Source organism: Danio rerio, chromosome 5 (assembly GCF_052040795.2).
Source record: "Danio rerio strain M-AB ecotype USA chromosome 5, GRCz13ab, whole genome shotgun sequence".
Classification (NCBI taxonomy): domain Eukaryota; kingdom Metazoa; phylum Chordata; class Actinopteri; order Cypriniformes; family Danionidae; genus Danio; species Danio rerio.
The window spans coordinates 77,443,555-77,468,780 of NC_141025.1; the positions used below are offsets into that span (position 1 = coordinate 77,443,555).

At 37.4% G+C, this 25,226-nt stretch overlaps 1 protein-coding gene and 1 long non-coding RNA gene across 22 annotated transcripts in view; both read left to right on the forward strand.

Annotated features, from left to right (window-relative positions):
• rgs3a (regulator of G protein signaling 3a) overlaps positions 1–25,226 on the forward strand; it is a 180,498-nt gene that overhangs the window by 111,615 nt on the left and 43,657 nt on the right. For 20 of the 21 annotated variants that reach the window (XM_087251710.1, XM_087251718.1, XM_087251716.1 and 17 more), the window contains 1 exon segment: positions 941–1,780. In XM_087251710.1, coding sequence (XP_087107836.1) covers positions 941–1,780 — 840 coding nt within the window. 21 annotated transcript variants of the gene reach the window in all.
• On the forward strand, positions 3,697–8,455 carry LOC147844542 (uncharacterized). The gene is made up of 3 exons (XR_015492107.1): positions 3,697–5,533; positions 5,806–7,221; positions 7,293–8,455. It is a non-coding gene; the product is annotated as an uncharacterized LOC147844542 (long non-coding RNA).

A 25,226-nucleotide genomic window follows, 5' to 3' on the forward strand; every position in this document is an offset into this window, starting at 1 on the left:
CCCAAATGATGTTGAACAGAGCAAGGAAATGTTTACAGTATGTCTGATAATATTTTTTCCTCTGGAAAAAGTCTTATTTGTTTTAATTCGTCTAGAAAAAAAGCAGTTTTGAATTTTTTAAAGTCCATTTTAAGGTCAAAATAGCTAGCCCCTTTTAAGCTAATTTTTTTTCGACTGTCGACAGAACAAAACATCGTTATACAATAACTTGCCTAATTACCCTAACCTGCCTAGTTAACCTAATTAACCTAGTTAAGCCTTTTAATATCACTTTAAGCTGTATAAAAGTGTCTTAAAGAATATCTAGTCAAATATTATTTACTGTCATCATGACAAAGATAAAATAAATCAGTTATTAGAGAGTCATTAAAACTATTATATTTAGAAATTTGTTGAAAAAATCTGCTCCCCGTTAAACAGAAATTGGGGGAAAAAATAAACAAGGGGGCTAATAATTCTGACTTCAACTGTAAATTAACATATTAACTCATCAAAACACATTACCTTAGAACAATTGATAACTTAGATTTGAAAGACCATTAAATAGAGACAAGATAAATTAAATATCATGTTTATCAACTATATTGAAATGAAATCCAGGGGAAAATCTTTGATGAACTGTCTGACCTGCGCTGCTCTCACCTAGGGAGATGTGCTCAAAGCACCCGCTGACTGCCTGGAGCTCAGACCTCCACATACGCTGCAGCGCATGTCAGAGTGAATGTGTGGTCATGTGATGTGCGCTTTCAGAGGTATAGCACGAACTGAGATCTTTTCAGAGATGCTAGATGAAACGCCAATGTGGACGTGGATCGTTTTCATTCTGAACCGCTGTTTTAAAACTAAAACATATTAGTGCAAACGCTGTTTACCACGATATGCATTAGTCCAATGACATTTACTGACTATAATATGGAACTTTCTGCTCTTCTATCATCAGATGCTCGAACCCAAGCAGGATGAGCCATGTGACCTCAGGGGCCGGAGGATGACCTCTGAAGACGACCATTCCCTGGGCAGCCTCTCGGACGCTTCGGCCACCACAGCGAGCAGCCCTCAATCCAGAAGTCTGACCCTGCTAGAGGAGCTGTGCACGTCTCTGGAGGAGACCTGCCACCCGGTGCCTCCAACACCTCCACCCTCCACCGAAGGAGACGACGGCAGAAGCACGGAGAGCAGCATGAACGAAATATGGAGGGAGGATGAATGCAAAGAGAAAGAAACTGAAGAGTCGGACTTTTTACACGCACAAACAAAAGACTGCGACGATTGCGATGAAAAGCAGGTGATTATTGATGAAGAGAACGCCTCGGAGGTGGCAGACACCAACGCTCCATCATCATCTTCCTCGTTTATTATCCCAGAACTGCGCTTAGATCGATCCTACAGCGCTGACGCTCTCTCCTCCCCTGGAACTGATGAAGAGTACGATGAGGATGAAGATGATGAGGAAGAAGAGGAGGAGGAGGATAGTGATGATAACTATTTAGAGCGCAGTGATAGTAAACGGAGGAGCATGGTGGAGGCGGGTTCCTGCGAAAAGCATCCGGGTGGGCTAAGCGTGCAGAATTCGCTGCGCAGGCGCACACACAGCGAAGGCAGTCTCCTTCAGGACCCGCGAACAACATGCTTCACTTCTGACAATGCCATCAACTGTATGGAGGTGTCAGGAGCGCACAAAGGAGGCTGGACGCTTCCGTCTCCAAAGACACTGAAGAAAGAGCTGACTAAGAACGGAGGGTCCATGCATCAGCTGTGCATGCTGTTCTCTGGGAGAAAAGTGAGTCCTTCTTACATTTGCACTTACAGTCGAAGCCCTGCTGTATATATTTACCCCCAATTTCTGTTTAAAGAAGATTTTTTTAACACATTTCTGAACGTAACTCATTTCTAATAACATGAGAGATAATATTTGACTAGGCATTGTTCAAGATACTAGTATAAAGTGACATTTAAACAACCCAGGCTCATTCTGGAAACGTAGCCCCACGGATGTTTCTGCAGACTGGGATTTACGTGACCGTAGGTACGTATGGCCGCATTTTGTTTTTTTCAAGCGAACGCTACGGTGCGCTGCTCGCCGGCTGACGGCTCACTTCCGTGTGGAGGGCTTTCCTGCTGCAACCAGTTTGTCCGCTTAGCTCGCGGTGTTACGTCAGTGGAGCGGAGGCTCGGAGGAGGAGGAGCCGGCCGCGGTGACGACCGGGTTTGAGTCCGGGGAAGAGCGGTTCCAGAAATCAGGTAACATGAAAAACAGAATCCAAAAAATAAAAGCGAACGAGTTCGCGGCGGGGCGAGAATACGGAGAGATTTGAAAACGCGGTCAAAATTGGATGAGGGCTTTTGCTTTTCTTTTCTGGACGGCTTTTGTAAATCGCCGCTTGGTTTAAGGGAAGGAGGAGGAAGAGGACGAGGATGGCTGGGTCGCCCAGTTCGGTCATTCAGTCTGTCGGACAGTTGGACAGACGGTCGCTCGACAGCGGCCTCCGGTGGCTTTACACGTGAGAACAGCGCAGGCGCGAACTGCGCGCACTCCCGAGAGGCATTCGAGATGCAAAAAAGCCTCTTGTGGATTCGCGAAAACAAAACCTGCACAGATCTGTACCTCCCGGGACTTATTTCACGGTCTCCAGAAACGTCCGCGGGGCTACGTTTCCACAATGAGCCTGGGTTTGCATTTAAAGGCTTAACTAGGTTAATTAGGGTAAAGTTTGGGTAATTAGGCAAGTGATTGTATAAGAGTGACTATTCTGGAGACAATCAAAAACAAATATTGCTTAAAAGGCCATGAAACCCCCCTCTTTCGGTTCAGGTCTACCTCAAAATTGCTCTGTGAGCAGAGTCAGGAGTGGGCGTGGCCTGCAGAACAGAGGAGAAAGAGGGGAGCGAACAACTGTTGCCAGTTGGCTCACAAAATGAGACACAAAGCGTGAGGAGACGCATGATTTTATAGTTTACAAAGTTAAAATGCAAAGAAATAAACAGTAATTTCATATACACACAACCACAGTTTGTTATATCATCATGAAGATAACCATGTTAATATAAGCACTTTTTCAAGAGTTCACACTTAGCTGATGATTAATTATAAAGCTTGTTTGGCATGCTGTCCCGGGAGAGAGCCCTGAGCTCATAAGATCCTCGAGCCCGGGGCTCCCTCTCGTTTGCAAGGCGAGGGGGGAGTTTGAGCTCAGGTAGATCTCGCGAACCTCCCTGCTGTAGAAGCTAGTGAACAGATTGGCCAGATAGCCAACCTCTAACAGTAAAATTAATTAATTGTATGTTTATAATCACACTTGAGAAAAACTGTCTGCAGAAACACTTCCATTGACATTCTCTCATTGTACAAATCACGAAAAATCATGGAAAGCCCCACCCATTAGTGACCATCTCTCCCTCATTAGCATAAACAGACCTAGGTTAGAAGCAGCCAACATTAGAGTTTTGTGCGGTATCTGTTAAAGATAGGGCGAGGCAGTGGCGCAGTGGGTAGCACGTTCTCCTCACAGCAAGAAGGTCGCTGGGTCGCTGGTTCGAACCTCGGCTCAGTTGGTGTTTCTGTGTGGAGTTTGCATGTTCTCCCTGCCTTCGCGTTGGGTTTCTTCCGGGTGCTCTGGTTTCCCCCACAGTCCAAAGACATGTGGTACAGGTGCAGACTGGAAGGGCATCTGCTGCGTAAAAAACTTGCTGGATAAGTTGGTGGTTCATTCCGCTGTGGCAACCCCGGATTAATAAAGGGACTAAGCCGACAAGAAAATGAATGCATCTGTTAAAGATAATGTCCATGACTAAGAGGCATTATGATTATACAGTTTTAGCACAAATGAACATGTTAGAGCAGCCGACTCCCATGCGGAAGGTTGCCGGTTCGGTACCAGCTTGGAGCGGGTTGGGTGGTGTAGGACCGGCGGGGTTACATTGGTGCCCTGACCCGGATGGGAGTGAGGTTTGGGGGGGGGTGAGTGTAACGGAGGCCAGCTAGTATGTGCTGTGCAGGTAAACCGCTCTCTTCTGACCTCTAAAGGTGCCCTAGTGACAGCCTTGTTGTTAGAGCATCTGACTTCCATGCAGAAGGTTGCTGGTTCGATACCAGCTCGGAGCGGGTTGGGTGGCGCAGGACCGGCGGGGTTACATCTCCACAGACTAGATCACACAGATAACATCATTCCTGTTTTGAATCTGCCACTATGCTGACACATAAAAAGAGCACAATCTCATTTGAATTTAAAGCGACAGTCACCAAAACGCCACAATTATTATCAAAGCCTAAAAGGGTCAGTTTCAAAGAGATATAAAACATTGTTTGTGTTATTTGCTAAAACTTCACACACACACACACACACACACACACACACACACACACACACACACACACACACACACACACACACACACACACACACACACACACACACACACACACACACACACACACACCCTACCCCTAAACCCAACCATCACGGGAGACTGTGTGCAGCTTTACTCTCTGATTAAACTCATCCTGTGGGATTTATAAGCATATTGAGAAACGAGGACGTCACCAATGTCCCCATATTTCACCTGTGTCATACCCATGTCATTGTACAGATTTGTGTCCTGATATGTCACAAAAACATACACACACACACACACACACACGAACACACACACACACACACACACACACACACACACACACACACACACACACACACACACAGAAGCACTCTCTAGGGCACATGTGTCAAACTCAGTTGCTGGAGGGCCGCAGCTTTGCATAGTTTAGCTTTAACCCTTATCAAACACGTCTAAAAAAAGTCCTTCAGTCTTGTTTGAAACCTACAGGTAGGTGTGTTGAAGCACCCCTGCTCTAGAGACATCAGAAACTTACTTTACATCTTGTTTACATCTTAAAACTCACCTAATTTTGACTTATTACTTCTGAAAACATTTTTTTTTTATATTCGCACTATAGAAACAAGACAAAAATTCATTTTTTACAGTCTTCGCCAGTACTTCTGCAGCTCCCTTACAAAAATGTGAAACAAAAGCCATAAATTGAGCGCTGCGGAGATGACAGTCAACTCTCAGCCGTCTCTCTGCCACAGCGGTTTCTTCAGGCCCGCGTCTGCTGCATAATGAGACTATAAATATCCTGAATGAGCGCATGATGCTGTGTCTGTCTGCACATGTGTTCGCAGAAAATGTGTCTAAATGAATGCCTTCCTGGGAGAAGATGACGTTGAGCAGAGCGGCGGGAGAAAATACACTTTCATTGCGGCTCGTCTGCACTTCCACTGTATTTATAGGCATTGATTAATCTGGAGTTCTGTTGGATATTTACTCAGGACGTCCAAAAGAGAAACGAAAATCATACTGTTATGAAAAACAATATCATAATGATGTATTACGTGATATACGGCCACTGCAACATGAACCACCAACTATTCCGACTTGTTTTCAAAGCGGATGCTCTTCCAGCTGCAACCCAGTACTGGGAAACACCCATACACTCTCACATTCACACACACACTCGTACACTATAGCCAATTTAGTTCCTCCAATTCATCTATAGCGCATGTGTTTGGACTGTGAGGGAAACCGAAACACCCGGAGGAAACCAACACCAACACAGGGAGAACATGCAAACTCCACACAGAAATGCCAACTGACCCAGCCGGGACTCAAACCAGTGATCTTCTTGCTGTTTGGCAACAGTGCTAACCACTGAGCCACCATGCTGTCCTTTTTTCTTTCTTTATTAATTAATCCGGGGTCGCCACAGCGGAATGAACCGCCAACTTATCCAGCACATGTTTTACGCAGCGGATGCCCTTCCAGCTGCAACCCATCTCCGGGAAATCTTTCTTTATTTTTAATATTATTTTCTTGGCCAGTAGAACGCTTCACCTGCTCTTCCCCGCTTGCAGTAATTGTTTCCGAGTGTTTTCTGGATCCGGTGTTTTCCTCCAGAGAGCCGCTGATGAGTCTCTGACAGTGTGTTTTGACCGGAGACTCAAATCCACAAGGATTTGAGAAGGGAAATATTTGACATGTGGGACCAGAGGAGATCCTGTCAAAAGAAAAGCAGCCGTAAACCGTATCTTCCATCTATTGTCATGGGAAATGTGAGATTGCCGGGTTGAAAAAAGACGGAAGAGTGTAACTCTCGCTAATGGGATGTTTTGTGAGGTTTGCGCTGTGTGTTTGGCTGAGTGAAAGTCTACACACTGCAACAAAACACTTACAGTTTTGTCTCATTTGCAGTGATGGGATAACGATGGATCGTTTAATCTTGGTGTCTGTGTGATGGAGAATTTTATTGTGTAAACAAGTTTGTGAATCAGATTAGCGATTGGCTGGTGCTGGATGGACATCATTGATTAATAGAATGACCTTTAAAATTTGTATCATAAAGAAAAATATGTAGGCCTTTGTTAAGGATCTGCCTTTTCAATTGTATATTTCATCATTTAATTCAGTTCAATTTAATTCAGTTCAATTCATTTAAGGTAGGTTAAGCTATGCTCAGATCAGTTCAAATACAGTTTAGTTCAGGTGTTTTCAATTTAGTTCAATTAAATTAAATTCAATTTAGTTTAATTCCATTTCTTTCAGTTCAGTTGTATTTAATTCAGTTTAGTTCAAATCATTTAAGTTTGGTTAAGTTCTAATCAGTTCAATTCAGTTCAGGTGTATTCAATTCAATTTAATTGAGTTCAATTTAGTTGTATCATATTCAGCAGTATTCAAATCAGTTCTGTTTAATCCAATTCAATTTAATTCAGTTCATTGGTATTCAATTCTGTTCAGTTTAGTTAAATTCAATTTAATTCAGTTCAGTCGTATTCAGCTCAGTTAAATTCAATTCAGTTCAATTCCATTTCTCTCCGTTCAGTTGTATTCAATTCAGTTAGGTTTAATTCAGTTCAGTTTAATTTCAGTTCAGTTCAGTTTAATTCAATTCAACTCAATTCAGTTTAATTCAGTTAATTTTATTATATAAAAATATTTTCAGTTGTATTCAGTTCACTTCAATTCAATCCAATTCAACTTAATTCAGTTCAAGTTTATTCAGTTCAGCTCAATTCAGTTCAGTTCAATTCAATTGAGTTCAATTTAGTTTTATTATATTCAGTTGTGTTCAAATCAGTTAAATTCAATTCAATTCAATTTAATTCAGTTCCGTTGTATTTAAATCAGTTCAGTTCAGTTGTATTTAATTCAGTTAGGTTCAATTTGGTTCAATTTAATTCAGCTCATTCCAGTTCAACTCGTTTAAGTTAAGTTTAGGAGAAATCAGTTAAATTCAGTTCAGTTCAGGTGTATTCAATTCAGTTATTTTCATAAATGAAATACACAACTTTTTCTGTATTTCACCAGTCTTTTGTGGGAATTTTGAGGGACTTTGTAAAAAAAAAAGAAAAGAAAAAGAAAAAACTTTCAGCTTGTATTTATCACTTTAAAAAAAACCTAGAACCTGAGATGTTATATCAATAAAAATACACTGATTTGACAGTATTTGAAAGTATTTAAAACAATGCAAATTAACTAATCTCATCTAGTATTAGATAACTTCACATGTGGGTCAGGAAATAAGGTCATATGCTTGAGGAAGAAAAATCAAATCAAATTAAAATCTATGAAATGTGTTTTACTTGCAGTTGTGACATGGCAAAATATGGCTTTGATCAGTCTATTGAAATTTCCTCTTCAAATGCACACAATAAAACACATTTTGAGGCTCTGCTGGTGTCAGTATAGTGACACACTAGACAAACAGCAGTACTGGATGTGGATAAAACAGGCCGTGACACATGATAGATGCGTCTGCATACCCAGCTGTTTTAGAAGCGAGAACCAAATATATATTTCACACTGCCAGCAGGACATAGATGACTATAAAGGACAGATGGTGTTGAAATTGGCTTCGCATATCTCGCATATTGTAAAGACACCAGTTACATTTGGAATGCACCATTGTCATCATTCCTGTTTGCTTATAGTAGCAATAAAATGATTTGGGAATATTGCCACCGATTTAAAGTCACAGAAACAGAATATACAAAAACATCAATCAATCAATCAATCAGTCAGTCAGTCAGTCAGTCAAACAAACAAACAAACAAACAAACAAACAAACAAACAAACAAACAAACAAACAAACAAACAAACAAACAAACAAACAAACAAACAAACAAACAAACAAACAAACAAACAAACAAACAAAAACAAAAAATCACACAAATAACAAACAAGCAAACAAACAAACCATCAAACAAAACAAACAAACAAGACCATCAAACAAACACTAACAAATAACAAACCATCAATCAAACAATACAAACAATCCATCAAACAAACAAACAAACAAACAAAAAACAACAAACAAACAAACAAACAAACAAACAAACAAACAAACAAACAAAAAACTAACAAACCAACAATCAAACAAAACAAAGAAACCATCAAACAAACAAACAAACAAACAAACAAACAAACAAACAAACAAACAAACAAGAAACAAAAAACAAATACAAAATCCATCAAACAAACAATTAAACAAAAAATAAACCAACAAACAAACCATCAAACAAAAAACAACAAACAAACAAACAAACCATTCAAACAAACAACAAATCGTCAAACAAAGAAACAAACAAACCTTAAAACAAAAACAACAAACAAACAATCAAACAAGAAAACCATCCAACAAACAACAAACCATCAAACAAAAAACAAGCAAGCAAACTAACAATCAATCAGTTAAACTTACAAAACAATTAATCAATTAAACAAACAAACAGTCAAACAAACAAACAAACAAACAAACAAACTATCAATCCGCATCTTCATGAACTAATGAAACATTATTGAGTGTTATCACAGTAGGGTTTTTTTCATTTGTGTTGCCTCATATGCTTTATAAGCAATGACGATTTCAGCAAAAAATTTAAATAAAATGTAAGAATCTTCTTTAAGGTTCATCTGAAGGAATAAGTCAACAATTTGTGCATACATGAAGTCAAGTCACACATTGCTTTTTATATTTGTACAATACACTCTATTAACATATCATTAACTTACACCTTTAGCTCAATAAACAGCTAATTAGCTGCTTATTAATAGTTATTAAGGTATTGGTTGGGTTTAGTTATTGGGTAGGACTAGGGATGTAAAATAAAATCATACTTTACAAGTGCTAATATACAGCTAATATAATATCTTAATAATAGACAGGTAATGAGCTAGTAATAAATGGTGTGATTTGTTATTTAAACTAAAGTGTTACCCGATATTGTTAATTTTGTCTGAGTTCTTCCTTTTAAATAGGCAAGAAAATCATATAACAAAATCTACAGTGCATATTTTCAGTTGTGCAGGGCTGTTCTTGACCAACAGAGGGGGCTGTTGTGTTTTCATTTGTCCACTTATCTGCTGCTGGAATAAAAACGTGATCAGAGGCTTATTTTCAAGCATTAGTGTGAGATGAGAAAGGCTGCATTGAGTTAGCTGTGTTGACGGCTGAATGTAATTTGAGTTATATGACAGATTGTGGTCACAGTTCATCACAGTATTGCATTTCAATATGAAATTCAGTGTTGTTGTTTGGCTATGGCTAATTTGTGTATGCAAAAATTTCAAGTTTTCATCCACACTCAGTGATTCTATCAAAACAACAAGAAGGATTCCTGCAAAGCTGCTGACACAGATGATTGTGTGTGTGTGCTGAAGGAACGGCAGATGTTTTCACAGGCGTATTCAAATATGCATCGAATGCACTGAGGGAATGACAGGCAACACATTAAATTAAACATGACATTTTAAAGTAGAACAACTGACACTAGTTTTTTGGTCCTTGCCTTTAAAAAACACAGCAATGACTCTGTAACTTGCACGTTAATGATGATGCCATGCATTTATAAATCATAGCATGCAGTTTTTAAATGATCAAAGATTAGATTGATTGATTGATTAATTGATTGATACATTGGTTGGTTAATTTGATTGGTTGGTTAATTTGACTGATTGATTGATTGTTGATTTGAATGGTTGGTTGGTTACTTGATTAATTGGGTGGTTGGTTGATTGATTGATTTAGTTTAGTTGCTTTGATTAGCTGGTTGTTTGGTTGTTAGATTTGATTGATTGGTTTGTTAGTTGTTTAATAGATTTGTTGGTTGGTTGGTTGATTGATTGATTTTGTTTGGTTGTTTGATTTGATTGGTTGCTTGTATAATAGATTTGTTGGTTGGGTGGGTGGTTGATTGATTGATTGATTGATTGATTGATTGATTGATTGATTGATTGCTTGATTGCTTGATTAGTTGGTTGCTTGGTTGGTTAATTAATTAGTTGGTTAATTGATTGATTGATTGATTGATAGTTTTGGTTGTTTGTTTGATTTGATTGATTGGTTGTATAATAGATTTGTTGGTTGGTTGGTTGGTTGATTGGTTGATTGATTAATTGTTTGATTGATTAGTTGGTTGGTTGGTTGGTTAATTGGTTAGTTGGTTGATTGATTGATTAATTGATTGATTAATTGATTTGGTTGTTTGTTTGATTTGATTTGATTGATTGGTTGTATAATAGATTTGTTGGTTGGTTGGTTGATTGATTGTTTGATTGCTTGGTTGGTTAATTGATTAGTTGGTTAATTGATTAGTTGGTTGATTGATTGATTGATTGATTGATTGATTTGGTTGATTGATTGATTTATTGATTGATTGGCTGATTGATTGATTGATTGATTGATTGATTGATTGATTTGGTTGTTTGTTTGATTTGATTGATTGGCTGTATAATAGATTTGTTGGTTGGTTAGTTAATTGATTGATTGATTGATTGATTGATTGATTGATTGATTGATTGATTGATTGATTAGTTGGTTGCTTGGTTGATTTGTTTGGCTGGTTAATTGATTAGTTGGTTAATTGATTGGTTGCTTGGTTGATTTGTTGTTTGATTTCGTTTTAATATAAAATAATTTTTGTACAGTAGAATAAAAACCAAAGCCCTTTAAATCTTAAAGCAAAAGTAGATGACGTCACGGTCCCGGTACCGGGTCCTCGGAGTTTAACTGTTAAAGTTGCTGCAGGTGATTGTCTTCAGAAACTTTTTTTTTGTTGTGCTGATTGAAAGTGTCTTCACATTCCAATAGTACTGATTAAAGTAAGTGATCTAAATGTATTTTTATGTATTTTTATATTCTGGGTAAGGCACAAGACTAAAAAATTCATTTCAATTCCCCTTTATTTGTATAGCGATTTTACAATGTCCAGTTGCGGTTTCTTAATAATAAGCTAATGTTCAAAATGTTCATCCAATTATAATGTTGGGCCGACATCTCCCATAATTCTGATACGGAGCTCAAACAAGCTTTAGCTCAACACATGAGAGAGGGTTCTGCTGTCATTTTCACTGAGGTATGTGTGCTTGTGTTTTCAGGAGGCGTGGCTTTGGATGGCAGGGGAGGGACAGTGTTTCAGAGATTTATGCTAACAGGCCAGCATTGTGGCAGATCACCTACTGCACCTTTAATTGATAGGTTGGATAATTGCTTGGCTGGTTAAGCGATTGGTTGGTTGGTTGGTTGGTTAATTAATCGGTTGGTTAATTGATTGCTTGGCTGGTTGATTGATTGGTTAATAAATTGATTGGTTGGTTGGTTGGTTATTTGATTGATTGATTGATTTCGTTTAGTTGCTTTGATTAGCTGGTTGTTTTGTTGTATGATTTAATTGACTGGTTGGTTGGTTAATAGATTTGTTTGTTGATTGATTGATTGATTGATTGATTGATTGATTGATTGATTGATTGATTGATTGATTGATTGATTGATTGATTGATTGATTGATTGATTGATTGAAGAGTGAGAACTCTTTCAACGTTTTTCAAAAAGGCATCTGCACAAGGACAAGGGCAGGAAATGAAGGGTCAAACTCATCAAGGTCTCCTGAAAACCAGCAAGAATGTGAATCATTTGGGTTTCCTGTCAGACTCAGACACACAGAGACTCTTTAAATTAGAGCAGAGGTGTCTGGTGGCTCAGGGTCAAACTCTCTGACCTCTAGACGGTGGGGGGTAATGCTAAAGTTCAACACTGAACTATCCACAGTACATATTGTATGAAAAATATTGATACTTTTGCCACCTTTTTTATTTATTTAGCATGAAATTAAGAAGTTAAGTTTAAAAAAAAAATACTGTCAGACAAGAGTACTTATAACTGTGCATAGTATAGTACAAAATGCAAAACACATAGTCAACTTAATGCACAACCCATGGAAACAACCCAAAATACGATACAAGATAGCAGAACATACCAGAACAAGCCATAATACAACTGAACACCAAACCATATTAAGATGAAGCCACAACACAACACAGTAAAGTCTAGCCGAATAATCATTTTACACATTAAATGACCAAAACCAATCAAATAAATAAAAGAGGGAGTTTTAAAAGGGATTATTTGATGCTGCTAGTTAGTTTGTGTGATGGATTATGGCACAGAAACAAACACACGACTCTCTGGATGAAAATAGTGTAATGCCAGGCATCAGGATTGTAATGGAGCCCATAACTTACGGTAACTGGCTGTTACACAGTGGGTTTACCTCATTTACAAACACTGGTACGGCATCATTGACTTGCAGTACGCTGTACTGGGTCACCTAAAGCTCAGTCTCCGTCAGAATAGCCAGACTGGCAGCAGTTCTGCTATAGCAACCGCAGCCAGAGTAAAACACACAGCAGCAAATAACCCAGCGTTTATGACCACTGATGGACCACTGCAGCCATTTAACGTCAACCACTGACTCTCACAGCTTTTCCAGTAACATGTTGAATTATGCAACGCTTGGATGAATTGCAGAACACAACATAATAGCAATTGATTGCTCATGCAGTTTTTCTATTGAACAAACCAGTGCATCAAAAACAAAGTTGGGTTTATTATTATCATTATTATTGCTATTATTATTAATAGTTAAGCTTTTGAGGGAAAAAACATGTCAGTCAGTCAATCAATTAGTCAGCCAACCTACCAATCAATCAATTAATCTATCAATAAATTAACCAATCTATTAACCAATCAATTAATCAACCAACCAACAAATCTATTAACCAACCAACCTATCAACTAATTAATTAATAAATCAATCAATCAATCAATCAATCAAATCAAGCAACTAAACAACCAGGCAATCAAACCAACTAAACAAACCGAACAAAATCAAACAATACATCAATCAACCATCTATCCATCCATTCATTCATCCACCTGTTCATCCATCCACTCAACAACCAACCCATCCATCCATCCATCCATCCAATCACCAAACAATCCATCCATATGTCCATCCATTCATTTATTGTCTATCCATCCATCCATCCATCCATCCATCCTTTCACCTACCAACCTATCCATCCATTCACCCATCCATCTATCCGTCCATCCACTTCATCATCTAGCCCACCATCCTTCCACCAACCCAATTATCATCCTTCCATCCATTTATCCACCCATCCACACACCCACCCACCCATCCACTCATGATACATCCTGCCTGCCATCCACCAACCCACTCATCATCCATTCATCCAACAACTCATGCATCCATCTATCCGACAACCCATTCATCATCTATGCATCCATCCATCCGTCATCCATCCAACCAACCACCCATTAATTCACCAACCAACCCACGCAACCCTTTATTTACATGCCCATCCTACCATCCCATCCGGCTGTCCATCCATCCCTCTGTCCATCCTTCAAACTATCCATCCATCCATTCATCCAACCATCCATCCACCTGCCCATCTATCCATCCATCATCCATCCATCCATCCATCCATCCATCCCATCCGGCTGTCCATCCATCCCTCTGTCCATCCTTCAAACTATCCATACATCCATTCATCCAACCATCCATCCACCTGCCCATCTATCCATCCATCATCCATCCATCCATCCATCCATCCCATCCGGCTGTCCATCCATCCCTCTGTCCATCCTTCAAACTATCCATACATCCATTCATCCATCCATCCATCCATCTACCCGCCCATCCATCCATCCAACCATTCATCCATCCATTCACCAATCCATGTCCATCTATCCATTCATCAATCTATCAACCGATTCAGCATCCTTCCATCTCTCCATCCATTCACCTATTACCCACCCTTCCATCTATTAATTCAACCAACCCATTTATCATCCATCCATCCATCCATCCACCAACCCATTCATCATCCATCCATCCATCCATCCACAAACCCATTCATCATCCATCCATCAATCCATCCAACCATCCATCCATCCGTCCATCCAACCATCCATCCATCCAACCATCCATCCATCCATCCATCCATCCATCCATCCATCCATCCATCCATCCATCCATCCATCCATCCATCCATCCATCCATCCATCCACCAACCCATCCAACATGTATGTTTTTTAAGTTGCTGTGCATGGAAGTGTCCACTACATGTAAACGTTCTGTCCAATCGCAGGACACCTCTTCTATTAGAGCTGCAGGAACGCTCTGCTATCAGTGGAATGTCATTGATAGTGATTCAGAGCTTTGTTGGTCTCTCTTAAAGAGTTCATCAATGAGCTGCATTCATGATGGAGCACTTAAGCTCTCATCACTGCTGCTATTTGACCCTTTAGAAAGGAAGTCCACAGGATGGTGACACACACAGCACAGTATTCACAAACATCCTTCATCACAGGATGCCAGCGCACAGACAGGAAGTGGTCGAGTTCTGAATTAATGCAGATCGATAACAGCAGGCAAGCTAGTTAACAGGCAACCTCGCACACATTCATTATTGCTACTATTTTAATTTCTTTAAAAATATATTTAACTACACAGTGATGCAGGCATTATAACACAGGATTGGAGATTTATATGAATTCTTATATATTTTGTTTTGTTTTGTTTTGTTTGATTTGTGAATAACATCATACATTGATTGACGTTTTATATATTATTTTTTATTTTATTTGTGAACGACATCATAGATTAATCGAAGTTTTATATTTAATTTAATTTAACTTAACTTAACTTAACTTAACTTAACTTAACTTAATTTAATTTTGTTTTATTTGTGAAAAACTTCTCACATTGATTGACATTTTGTATATTATTGCTTATTTTATTTTAATTGTGAATGATATTGTTGATTAATTTAATTTAATTTAATTTAATTTAATTTAATTTAATTTAATTTAATTTAATTTAATTTAATTTAATTTAATTTAATTTAATTTAATAATTTAATTTAATTTAATTTAATTTAATTTAATTTAATTTGTGAAAAACTTCTCACATTGATTGACATTGTGTATATTATGGCTTATTTTATTTTATTTGTGAACGATATTGTTGATTGATTGATGTTTTATATTTAATTTAATGCAATTTAATTTAATTTAATTTAATTTAATTTTTTATTTGTGAATAACATCATACATTGAGTGACGTTTTATTTTATTTTATTTGTGAACATGTCATAGATTGATTGAAGTTTTGCATTTGATTTAAAGTTATTTTATTTGTAAATTACATCCTACATTGATTGACATTTTAAATATTATTGTTTATTTTATTTTATTTTTGAAAAATATATTTTTATAGTTTTATATCTAATTTAATTTAATTTTAGTTGTGTATAACACCATACATCGATCAAACTTTTATATTTCATTTTTTACATTTTATTTTATTATTTTTTTATTTTACATTCTTTTATTTTATATTATGTTACAATTTATTAATTATTTGTGAATAACATCATACATTGAATGACGTTTTATATTTAATTTAATTTAATTTAATTTAATTTAATTTAATTTAATTTAATTTAATTTAATTTAATTTAATTTAATTTAATTTAATTTACAATCTAAGTTTTTTATATTTTAATTTATTCGTAAAAAACATCATACATTGATTGACTTTTTATATTATTGTTTTGTTTTATTTTATTTATGAATAATACATTTTTATAGTTTTTTATTTAATTTTAAATAAATATAGTTTAAATATTTGTGAATAACATCATACATCAATCGAAGTTTTATATTTCGCTTTTTAAAATTTTATTTTAATATTTTCTGTTTTACATTCTTTTATTTTATATTATATTACATTATAGTATATGTGAATAACATCATACATTGATGTTTTAGATTTAATTTAATTTAATTTATTTATATATAAACAATATCATGAATCGCAAAAAAATCGCACAAAAATTTCTTTTATTTTAATATATATATATATATATATATATATATATATATATATATATATATATATATATATTTTTTTTTTTTTTTTTTTAATTGTTCCTTTATAACACTAACACTAAATTACAGCACTATTTTTGCGCTATATCTCCTTGTCATTATTTTATTAAAAAAAAAAAAAAATAACACCAGTTTCCATTGCCACTAGTGAGAGAGGGATGTAATTAGATTTTTTTTTCTCTTCTTACCACCACATTTAATATAACCTGGACTCTAAAGCAGACGTGCACAGCAACCTGTGAATGCTGTATTTGTGCTTTACTTGTGCTTTACTTTACATTATGAATAGGAATGCACACGACACCTGCTCCAGCAACAGGTTCTTATTTCTAGCTCTGCAAGGCCTTTCCTCTTCCTGTCTTTCTTCAGTTTTGTCGATCTCCATTGTAAAGCAGGAACCCTTGGGAGCGCAGGCCTGTCCGCTGGGTTATTATCCACATCGGTCTCACCCACATCCAGAACAATGCAAGGAAACTCAGATCCCAGACACCGACACTGAATAAACAGCCTGAATTACAGGAGAGGTCACTTACAGATGCGTCTGAAGTCTGATTATGATTAACCCTTGTGTGTCAATAAGTTAAGAGACTAACTTTATGGTGTCTTGAGAAAGCCTCGTCTGAAAGTTTGAAATAGTTTCCAAGTTTTAATAATTGAAGTATTTTTTAAGTTTGAAACAGTTATACCTACATATAGGTTAGCATGATTCTATTATGGATTGGCATGTTTCTTACTAGGCTGTTGTTAAGGTGTGCTGAGTGGTTGCTAAGGTGTTGCTAAGTGGTTGCCAGGGTGTTCTGAGTGGTTGTTGATGTGTTCTGAGTGGTTGCTAAGGTGTTGCTAAGCGGTTGCTAGGGTGTTCTGAGTAGTTGCTAGGTGGTTACTAGGGCCTTGCTAGAGTGTTTTGAATGGCTGTTACGGCTAGGCGGTCGTTAAAGTGTTCTGAGTGGTTGCTAGACAGTTATCAAGGTGTTGCTATATGGTGTTTTATGTGGTTGCTGAGATGTTTCTGTGTGGTTGCTAGGGTGTTTTGAGTGGTAGTGAATGAGTTCAAAGTGGTTGCTTAGCTGTTGCTAGGCGGTTGCTAGGGTGTTCTGAGTAGTTGCTATGTGGTTGCTAAGGCCTTGCTAGAGTGTTTTGAATGGCTGTTTCGGCTAGGCGGTTAAAGTGTTCGGAATGGTTGCTAGGCAGTTGCGAAGGTGTTGCTTTTTGGTGTTTTATGTGGTTGCTAAGATGTTTCTAGGTGGTTGCTAGGGTGTTCTGAGTGGTTGCTAGGTGGTTGCTAAGGTGTTGGTAGGGTTTTTCGGAGTCGTTGATAGGTGGTTGCTAAGGTGCAGCTAGGCAGTTGCTAAAATGTTCTAGGTCCTTAATAAGGTGTTGCTAGGGTGTTGCTAAGTGGTTGCTATGGTGTTGCTAGGTGGTTGCTAATGTGTTCAAGGCCATTGCTAGAGTGTTCTGAGTGGTTGCTAAGGCATTGCTTGGCGGTTCCTAAGGTGATCTAGGTTGTTGCAAAGGTGTTACTAGGTGTTTGCTAAGGTGTACTAGGTTGTTGCTTGGGTGTTCTGAGTGGTTGCTAGGAGGTAACTTAGGTGTTGCTAAGTGGTTGCTGGTGTGTTCTGAGTGGTTGCTAGGTGGTTCCTAAGGTGTTGCTTGGCAGTTGTTAAGGAATTTTAGGTTGTTGCTAAAGTGTTGCTAGGGTGTTCTGATTGGTTGCTAGGTGGTTGCTAAGGCATTGCAAGGTGGTTGTTAAGGTCATTGTTAAGGTGTTGCAAGGTGGTTGCTAAGGTGTTGCTAAGTGGTTGCTAAGGCATTGCTAGCTAGGTGCAAAGGTGTTGTTGGGCAATTGCTAAAGTGTTCTTGGTAGTTGCTAGGCAGTTGCTAACATAAATTAGCATGGTTCTAATATGAATTAGCATGTTGCTAGCATGTTTCTAGCATGAATTAGCATGTTTATAGCATGGTTCTAGTATGAATTAGCATGTTGCTATCATGTTTCTAGTATAAACTAGCATGCTGTTAACATACATTTTATATGAATTAGCATGTTGCTAGTCTGTTTATAGTATGAATTAGCATGTTTCTAGTCTGTTTATAGTACGAATTAGCATGTTTCTAGTATGTTTATAGTATGAATTAGCATGTTTAGCATGTTGCTAGTATGTTTCTAGTATGAATTAGCATGTTGCTAGTCTGTTTATAGTATGAATTAGCATGTTTCTAGTCTGTTTCTAGTATGAAATAGCATGTTTCTAGTATGTTTATAGTATGAATTAGCATGTTGCTAGTATGTTTCTAGTATGAATTAGCATGTTGCTAGTCTGTTTATAGTATGAATTAGCAAATGGAGAAAACAACATTGGCTTGACAAAACACTTGGACAGAAATTCTCAAAACACATATAAATAAAGAAATGCACCGCAAATAGTGCAGAACACCACACATATGCGCTGAGAGATGAAGATCTGAGAGTTATTTAAGTGTCTGGGGATAACGTAATTGTTTTAAGTTTAATCCACTTACATTTGTTAAGTTAACCTGTTAATCAGGCCAACATGAATGAACCGTGGGGAGCCCAGCATTTATTCTAGTGTAGTATTGTGTGGAGAATAAAAGTGCCCATTGTTCATAATGACCTCTTTAATTCTTTATGTCTAGCTTTCCGAACATGTTTCTAATTTCCTAAAACATTTGGGTGGTTATTTTTAGCGCATGCTTGGCTCACGCTGGGACAGATTGAGACGGCATGTGTTTCGTGGTATTTCCAGCAGGAGACGAGACCTCAGAGTTTTCCCAGAGACCGGGATCCAGTCTGCTATCCAGTGTCTGCGCTATTCATGTAATTAAGTTGTAAAATTCATAATGCTGATATTAAACACATAACTACCCACACGAAAAAGAAAGACAGTTTAGTCTTTTAAATCAGAATAGAAATATTTATTGTTATAGAAATGTTATATTTTAAGATAAGGAAGTGTATATATATATTTGTTTATTTATTTATTATTGTACCAGCCTCTAATGATAATAATAATAATAATAATAATAATAATAATAATAATAATAATAATAATAATAATAATAATAATAATAATAAGGGTGACACGGTGGCTTAGTGGTGAGCACTGTCCCTATACAGCTAAAAGGTCACTGGTTTGAGTCCTGGCCGTAGTGTATGAGTGTGTGTGTGCATGTAAGAGACTAAGCCGAAACGAAAATGAATGAATGAATAAATAATTTCATTTCCGTTTCATTTAATTTAAATTCAATTAATTTTATTTGTAAATTACAATATACATTGAAGTATTTAATTTAATTTAATTTAATTTAATTTAATTTTATTTTATTTTTTGTCAGCTTAGTCCCTTTATTAATCCGGGGTTGCCACAGCGGAATGAACCGCCAACTCATCCAGCAAGTTTTTACGCAACGGATGCCCTTCCAGCCGCAACCCATCTCTGGGAAACATCCACACTCACATTCACACACACACTCATACACTACGGACAATTTTAGCCTACCCCTCGAACCAGCGACCCAGCGACCTTCTTGCTGTGAGGCGACAGCACTACCTACTGTGCCACAGCATCGCCTTTATTTTATTTTATCATATTTTATTTTTATTATTTAACATGCATTGATTGAAATTTTCTATTAAATTACATTTATTTAAATTTAATTTATCATTTATTCATTCATTTTTTCTTCGGCTTAGTTCCTTTATTAATCTGGGGTCGCCACTAGAGAATGAACCGCCAACTTATCCAGCATATGTTTTACACAGTGGATGCCCTTACAGCTGCAACTCATCACTTGGAAACACCCATTCACACTCATACACTGTGAACAATTTAGCCTACCCAATTCACCTGTACCGCATGTCTTTGGTCTGTGGGGAAAACCGGAGCACCCGGAGGAAACCCACACAGAAACGCCAACTGACCCAGCCGAGGCTCGAACCAGCTACCTTCTTGCTGTGAGGTGATAGCACTACCTATTTTATTTTATTTTATTTTATTTTATTTTATTTTATTTTATTTTATTTTATTTTATTTGTAAATAACAACATACACTGATTAAAATTTTATTTTATTTTATTTTATTTTATTTTATTTGTAAATAACAACATACACTGATTAAAATTTTATTTTATTTTATTTTATTTTATTTTATTTTATTTTATTTTATTTTATTTTATTTGTAAATAACAACATACACTGATTAAAATTTTATTTTATTTTATTTTATTTTATTTTATTTTATTTGTAAATAACAACATACACTGATTTAAATTTTATTTTATTTTATTTTATTTTGCATTCATAACACGAACACTCAATTATAACACTACTTTGTGCTTTATCTCTTACTATGACAACTTAAAAGTGACTTTTTATCCATCAATATTTTAATATCTGCAAGTAGATTTTCTCAAAATATACATAAATACACAATCAGTATTTAAAGTACATTATAAGTGCACATTTATTATGAGTAGAGAATGCACACTGGATTTAATTTAATATTATTTTTATTATTATTATTATTATTATTATTATTTATTGTTATTATTATTATTATCATTATTTATTTATTATTATTATTATTATTATTATCATCATTATGGTTGTTATTATTGTTATTATTATTATTATTATTATTATTATTATTATTATTGTACATAAGAGCTTTTCTGGAGACTCAAGGTTGCTTTACAATGACAAATAAACCTCAGAGACATTAGAACATGCTGCAAGTAAACATAAAATCAATAGTCATACAGTCATAAATCATTCAGTCAGTGAACAGAAAATCAAAAATGGACAATACATCTTGTGTGGACGTATACATATACATATAGATCACGAACATGTTTGGCAATAGATCTCCAAAGTTATGCTGATAGTTATTGATCAAATTAAATTAGTACCGAGGTTTGCATTCATCACTGAATTTAAAGCGTCTGGAAACTCATATGATTTGGAGAAAGCAAAACCCGTCCTGCTAATGAACAATTGTGACGTGTGCAGTTCTCTGTATTGGAACATAACTATGGCCACCCTTCAGTGTGCCAATACACACACACACACACACACGTCACCACAGTCAGGACTATAGCCCACCTGCTGTGGAAGAAATAAATACACTAAAACAGTTATAGCAACATGAAGTGTGCAGTAGCTGATGTTTACATAGCGATCTGACTCCACTGTTCATATACCAGCCGGAGAGACAGGCACATTTACCTTTAACACACATTTACTGTCTTATTAATGTAGTAGTCTGAAAACGTCCCTGCCATTGGAAAAGCTAATACAGTTTTACATACATTCATTCATCCTTCAGCTTACTGCTCTATTTTGACGATCCATGCGCAAAGTTCAAAGAGCAGGGCGCAAACACATCAAGGGCGTGTCCGAGTCCACTTTTGCTTTTTTAAGGACGGAAAAATCTGCTTTGCGCCGCAGCGCATGGTCCAACAGGGTTGTGCTTATTCTCTTAATGAGTTATAGGTGTGTTTGGAAAATAAACCAATCAGAGTCTCATCTCCCATTCCCTTTAAGAGCCAGTTGTGTCGCGCCATAGTGCATTTGCTATTTACATGGCGGACTTTGTAAGTGGAAAAACTGAACCCTTCACTCGAGAGAAACCATTTAAACATGTTACTAATTGTTTTTATTTTTGTTTATATTTGTATTTAAAATTGTATTTATTTATTTATAAGTGTATGTTTTATTTTTTATTTATTTTATTTATTTATTTGTTTATAATTTTATTTATTTATTTATTTACTGATTTATTTATTTATTTTTATTTGGTGAGGCAGTGGCGCAGTAGGTCGTGCTGTTGCCTCACAGCAAGAAGGTCGTTGTGTCGCTGGTTTGAGCCTCGGCTCAGTTGGAGTTTCTGTGTGGAGTTTGCATGTTCTCCCTGCGTTGGCGTGGGTTTCCTCAGGGTGCTCCGGTTTCCCCCACAGTCCAAAGACATGTGGTACAGGTGAATTGGGTGGGCTAAATTGCCCGTAGTGTATGCCCGTACTGTATGCGTGAGTGTAATTGAGTGTGTGTGGATGTTTCCCAGAGATGGGTTGTGGCTGGAAGGGCATCCGCTGTGTAAAAACGTGCTGGATAAGTTGGCGGTTCATTCCGCTGTGGCGACCCCGGATTATTAAAGGGACTAAGCCGACAAGAAAATGAATTTATTTATTTATTTATTAATTTTTTTATTTATTTATATGTATTTAATCCATTGTAGATTATTACACCCTTATAAAGGCCTCCATGTTTCATCTTATGTTTTAATTGTAGGTATTTAACTGTATAAAGACCTCTGAATTTAAGCAAAACTTTGTGGAAATGGATGTCTCCACCTACATTTTTTTGTGAAATGTAAAATACGTTGTTCCTGGTGCCTTTTGTCGCACATTTCAGATGATAAATCCACTAGAGGGCGCTGTCTACATTTTTTGCAAACCTGATATTACTAAGAGTACGTTTGGTTGTACATTTCATAAAAGCACTGTAAAATCAGAGTCAAACTTCATTTTCACAATAGATCTGAATGTTTTTTTCCAGTCCAACTAGAGTTTCTAGCAAATCTACAATCGCTTCTTTCTGAAAGTATTCCAGAGCTTAACTTGACCTTCACCATTCCTGTTTACTGTCTTTTCATAATTACGTTACGAGTTGAGAAAATGGCTGCTTATTGTTGGGACTTTTGTCAGAGTATTTATAAAGCTTTGAAATTTGCATCACCTGGCCTTTTGCTAACAATGACTGTGAACAAGCATAGACTGAGCAAACTAATGTCTGAGACTTTGGCAAAGGTTATCTGAGAGCTCCAGTCTCTAGGGCCGCATTGCCTTTCTTTTTGTGCGCTCAAATTGTACAAAACCAAATGAAGATATGGGATTAGTTCATTTACACAGAAGTGAGTTAACTTGAAACTGTTAAATCGACTCTATACTATAGACGGAGCTCTCCTGGCTTTGGCATCAGAGTTTTCAGAAATACCTCCTCTGGGAATCTGGCTTTCTTGCTTCCCACATTCTGGGTTCTAAGATTAGTTGCTTTATTGTGGTGCCAGTGCTGACCGCACTGACCCCTGTGGGATTATTGGGTCGGTTCTGATAGCTGATCTCAGAACTGTCCGTCTACAACCCCTAAATTCTGGATTTTCTTCCAGTATGAGACAACTGAACTGTGGGCAAGTGTCCATGGTAACCTGCTAATGTTATCTATCTGTCTACACTCTAAAATATACTGGGTTGTTGTAACAGAATGTTTGGGTCATATATGGCCAATATACATTATATATATATATATATACACACCATCCATTTACTCCATCCATCCCTCCATCTATCCATCTGTCCATCCGTTCATCTGTCCATCTGCCCATCTGCCCATCTATCCATCAACCCACTCATCCACCCATGCATCTATCTGTCTGTCCATCCATCCATCCATCCATTTGTCCATCCATTCATCGGTCCTTCTGTTTATCTAACTGTCCATCCATCTATCCATCTATCTGTCCATCCATCCATATATCCATCCAACCACCCACTCTCCCATCCATCCATCCATCCATCCATCCATCCATCCATTTGTCCATCCAATTGTCCATCCATCTATCAATCTATCTATCTATCCATCCATCTATCTGTCCATCCATCCATATATCCATCCAACCACCCACTCTCCCATCCATCCATCCATCCATCCATCCATCCATCCATCCATCCATCCATCCATCCATCCATCCATCCATTTGTCCATCCAATTGTCCATCCATCTATCAATCTATCTATCCATCCATCTATCTGTCCATCCATCCATATATCCATCCAACCACCCACTCTCCCATCCATCCATCCATCCATCAATCCATCCATCCATCCATATATCCATCCAACCACCCACTCTACCATCCATCCATCCATCCATCCATCCATCCATCCATCCATCCATCCATCCATCCATCCATCCATCCATCCATCCATCCAACCATCCATCCATCCATCCATCCATCCATCCATCCACCCATCCACCATCCATCCATCTATCCATCCATCCATCCATCCATCCATCCATCCGTCCAACCATCCATCCATCCATCCAACCATCCATCCATCTATCCATCCATCCATCCACCCATCCATCCATCCATCCATCCATCCAACCACCCACTCTCCCATCCATTCATCCATCCATCCATCCACCCATCCACCATCCATCCATCTATCCATCCATCCATCCATCCATCCATCCATCCGTCCAACCATCCATCCATCCATCCATCCATCCATCCATCCATCCATCCATCTATCCATCCATCCATCCATCCATCCATCCATCCATCCATCCATCCGTCCAACCATCCATCCATCCATCCATCCAACCATCCATCCATCTATCCATCCATCCATCCACCCATCCATCCATCCATCCACCCATCCATCCATCCATCCATCCATCCATCCATCCATCCATCCATCCATCCATCCATCCATCCATCCATCCATCCAACCACCCACTCTCCCATCCATTCATCCATCCATCCATCCATCCATCCAACCAATTATCCATCCATCCAAAATCCATCCAACCACCCACTCTCCCATCCATCTATCTGTCCATCCATCTATCTATCCACTTGTGGATATGACTTGTACCTGGCAAAAACACTCTATCTTGGTGTGAGATAGAGCCCTATTTGTTTTCAAATGTGTTGAACAAAATCTTCTCTCCATAAAACAGCACTTGGCAAATATTGGAAAAATAAAACACATTTCACAGTAGCACTAATCATAGTTGCCTTCAATTGCATTCATTTGCTCAGTCCTACAACACTGCAGCTTAACCCATATCATAACCATCTCTCAGGTCTGTTTATTTCCCTGAAACGCCATCGA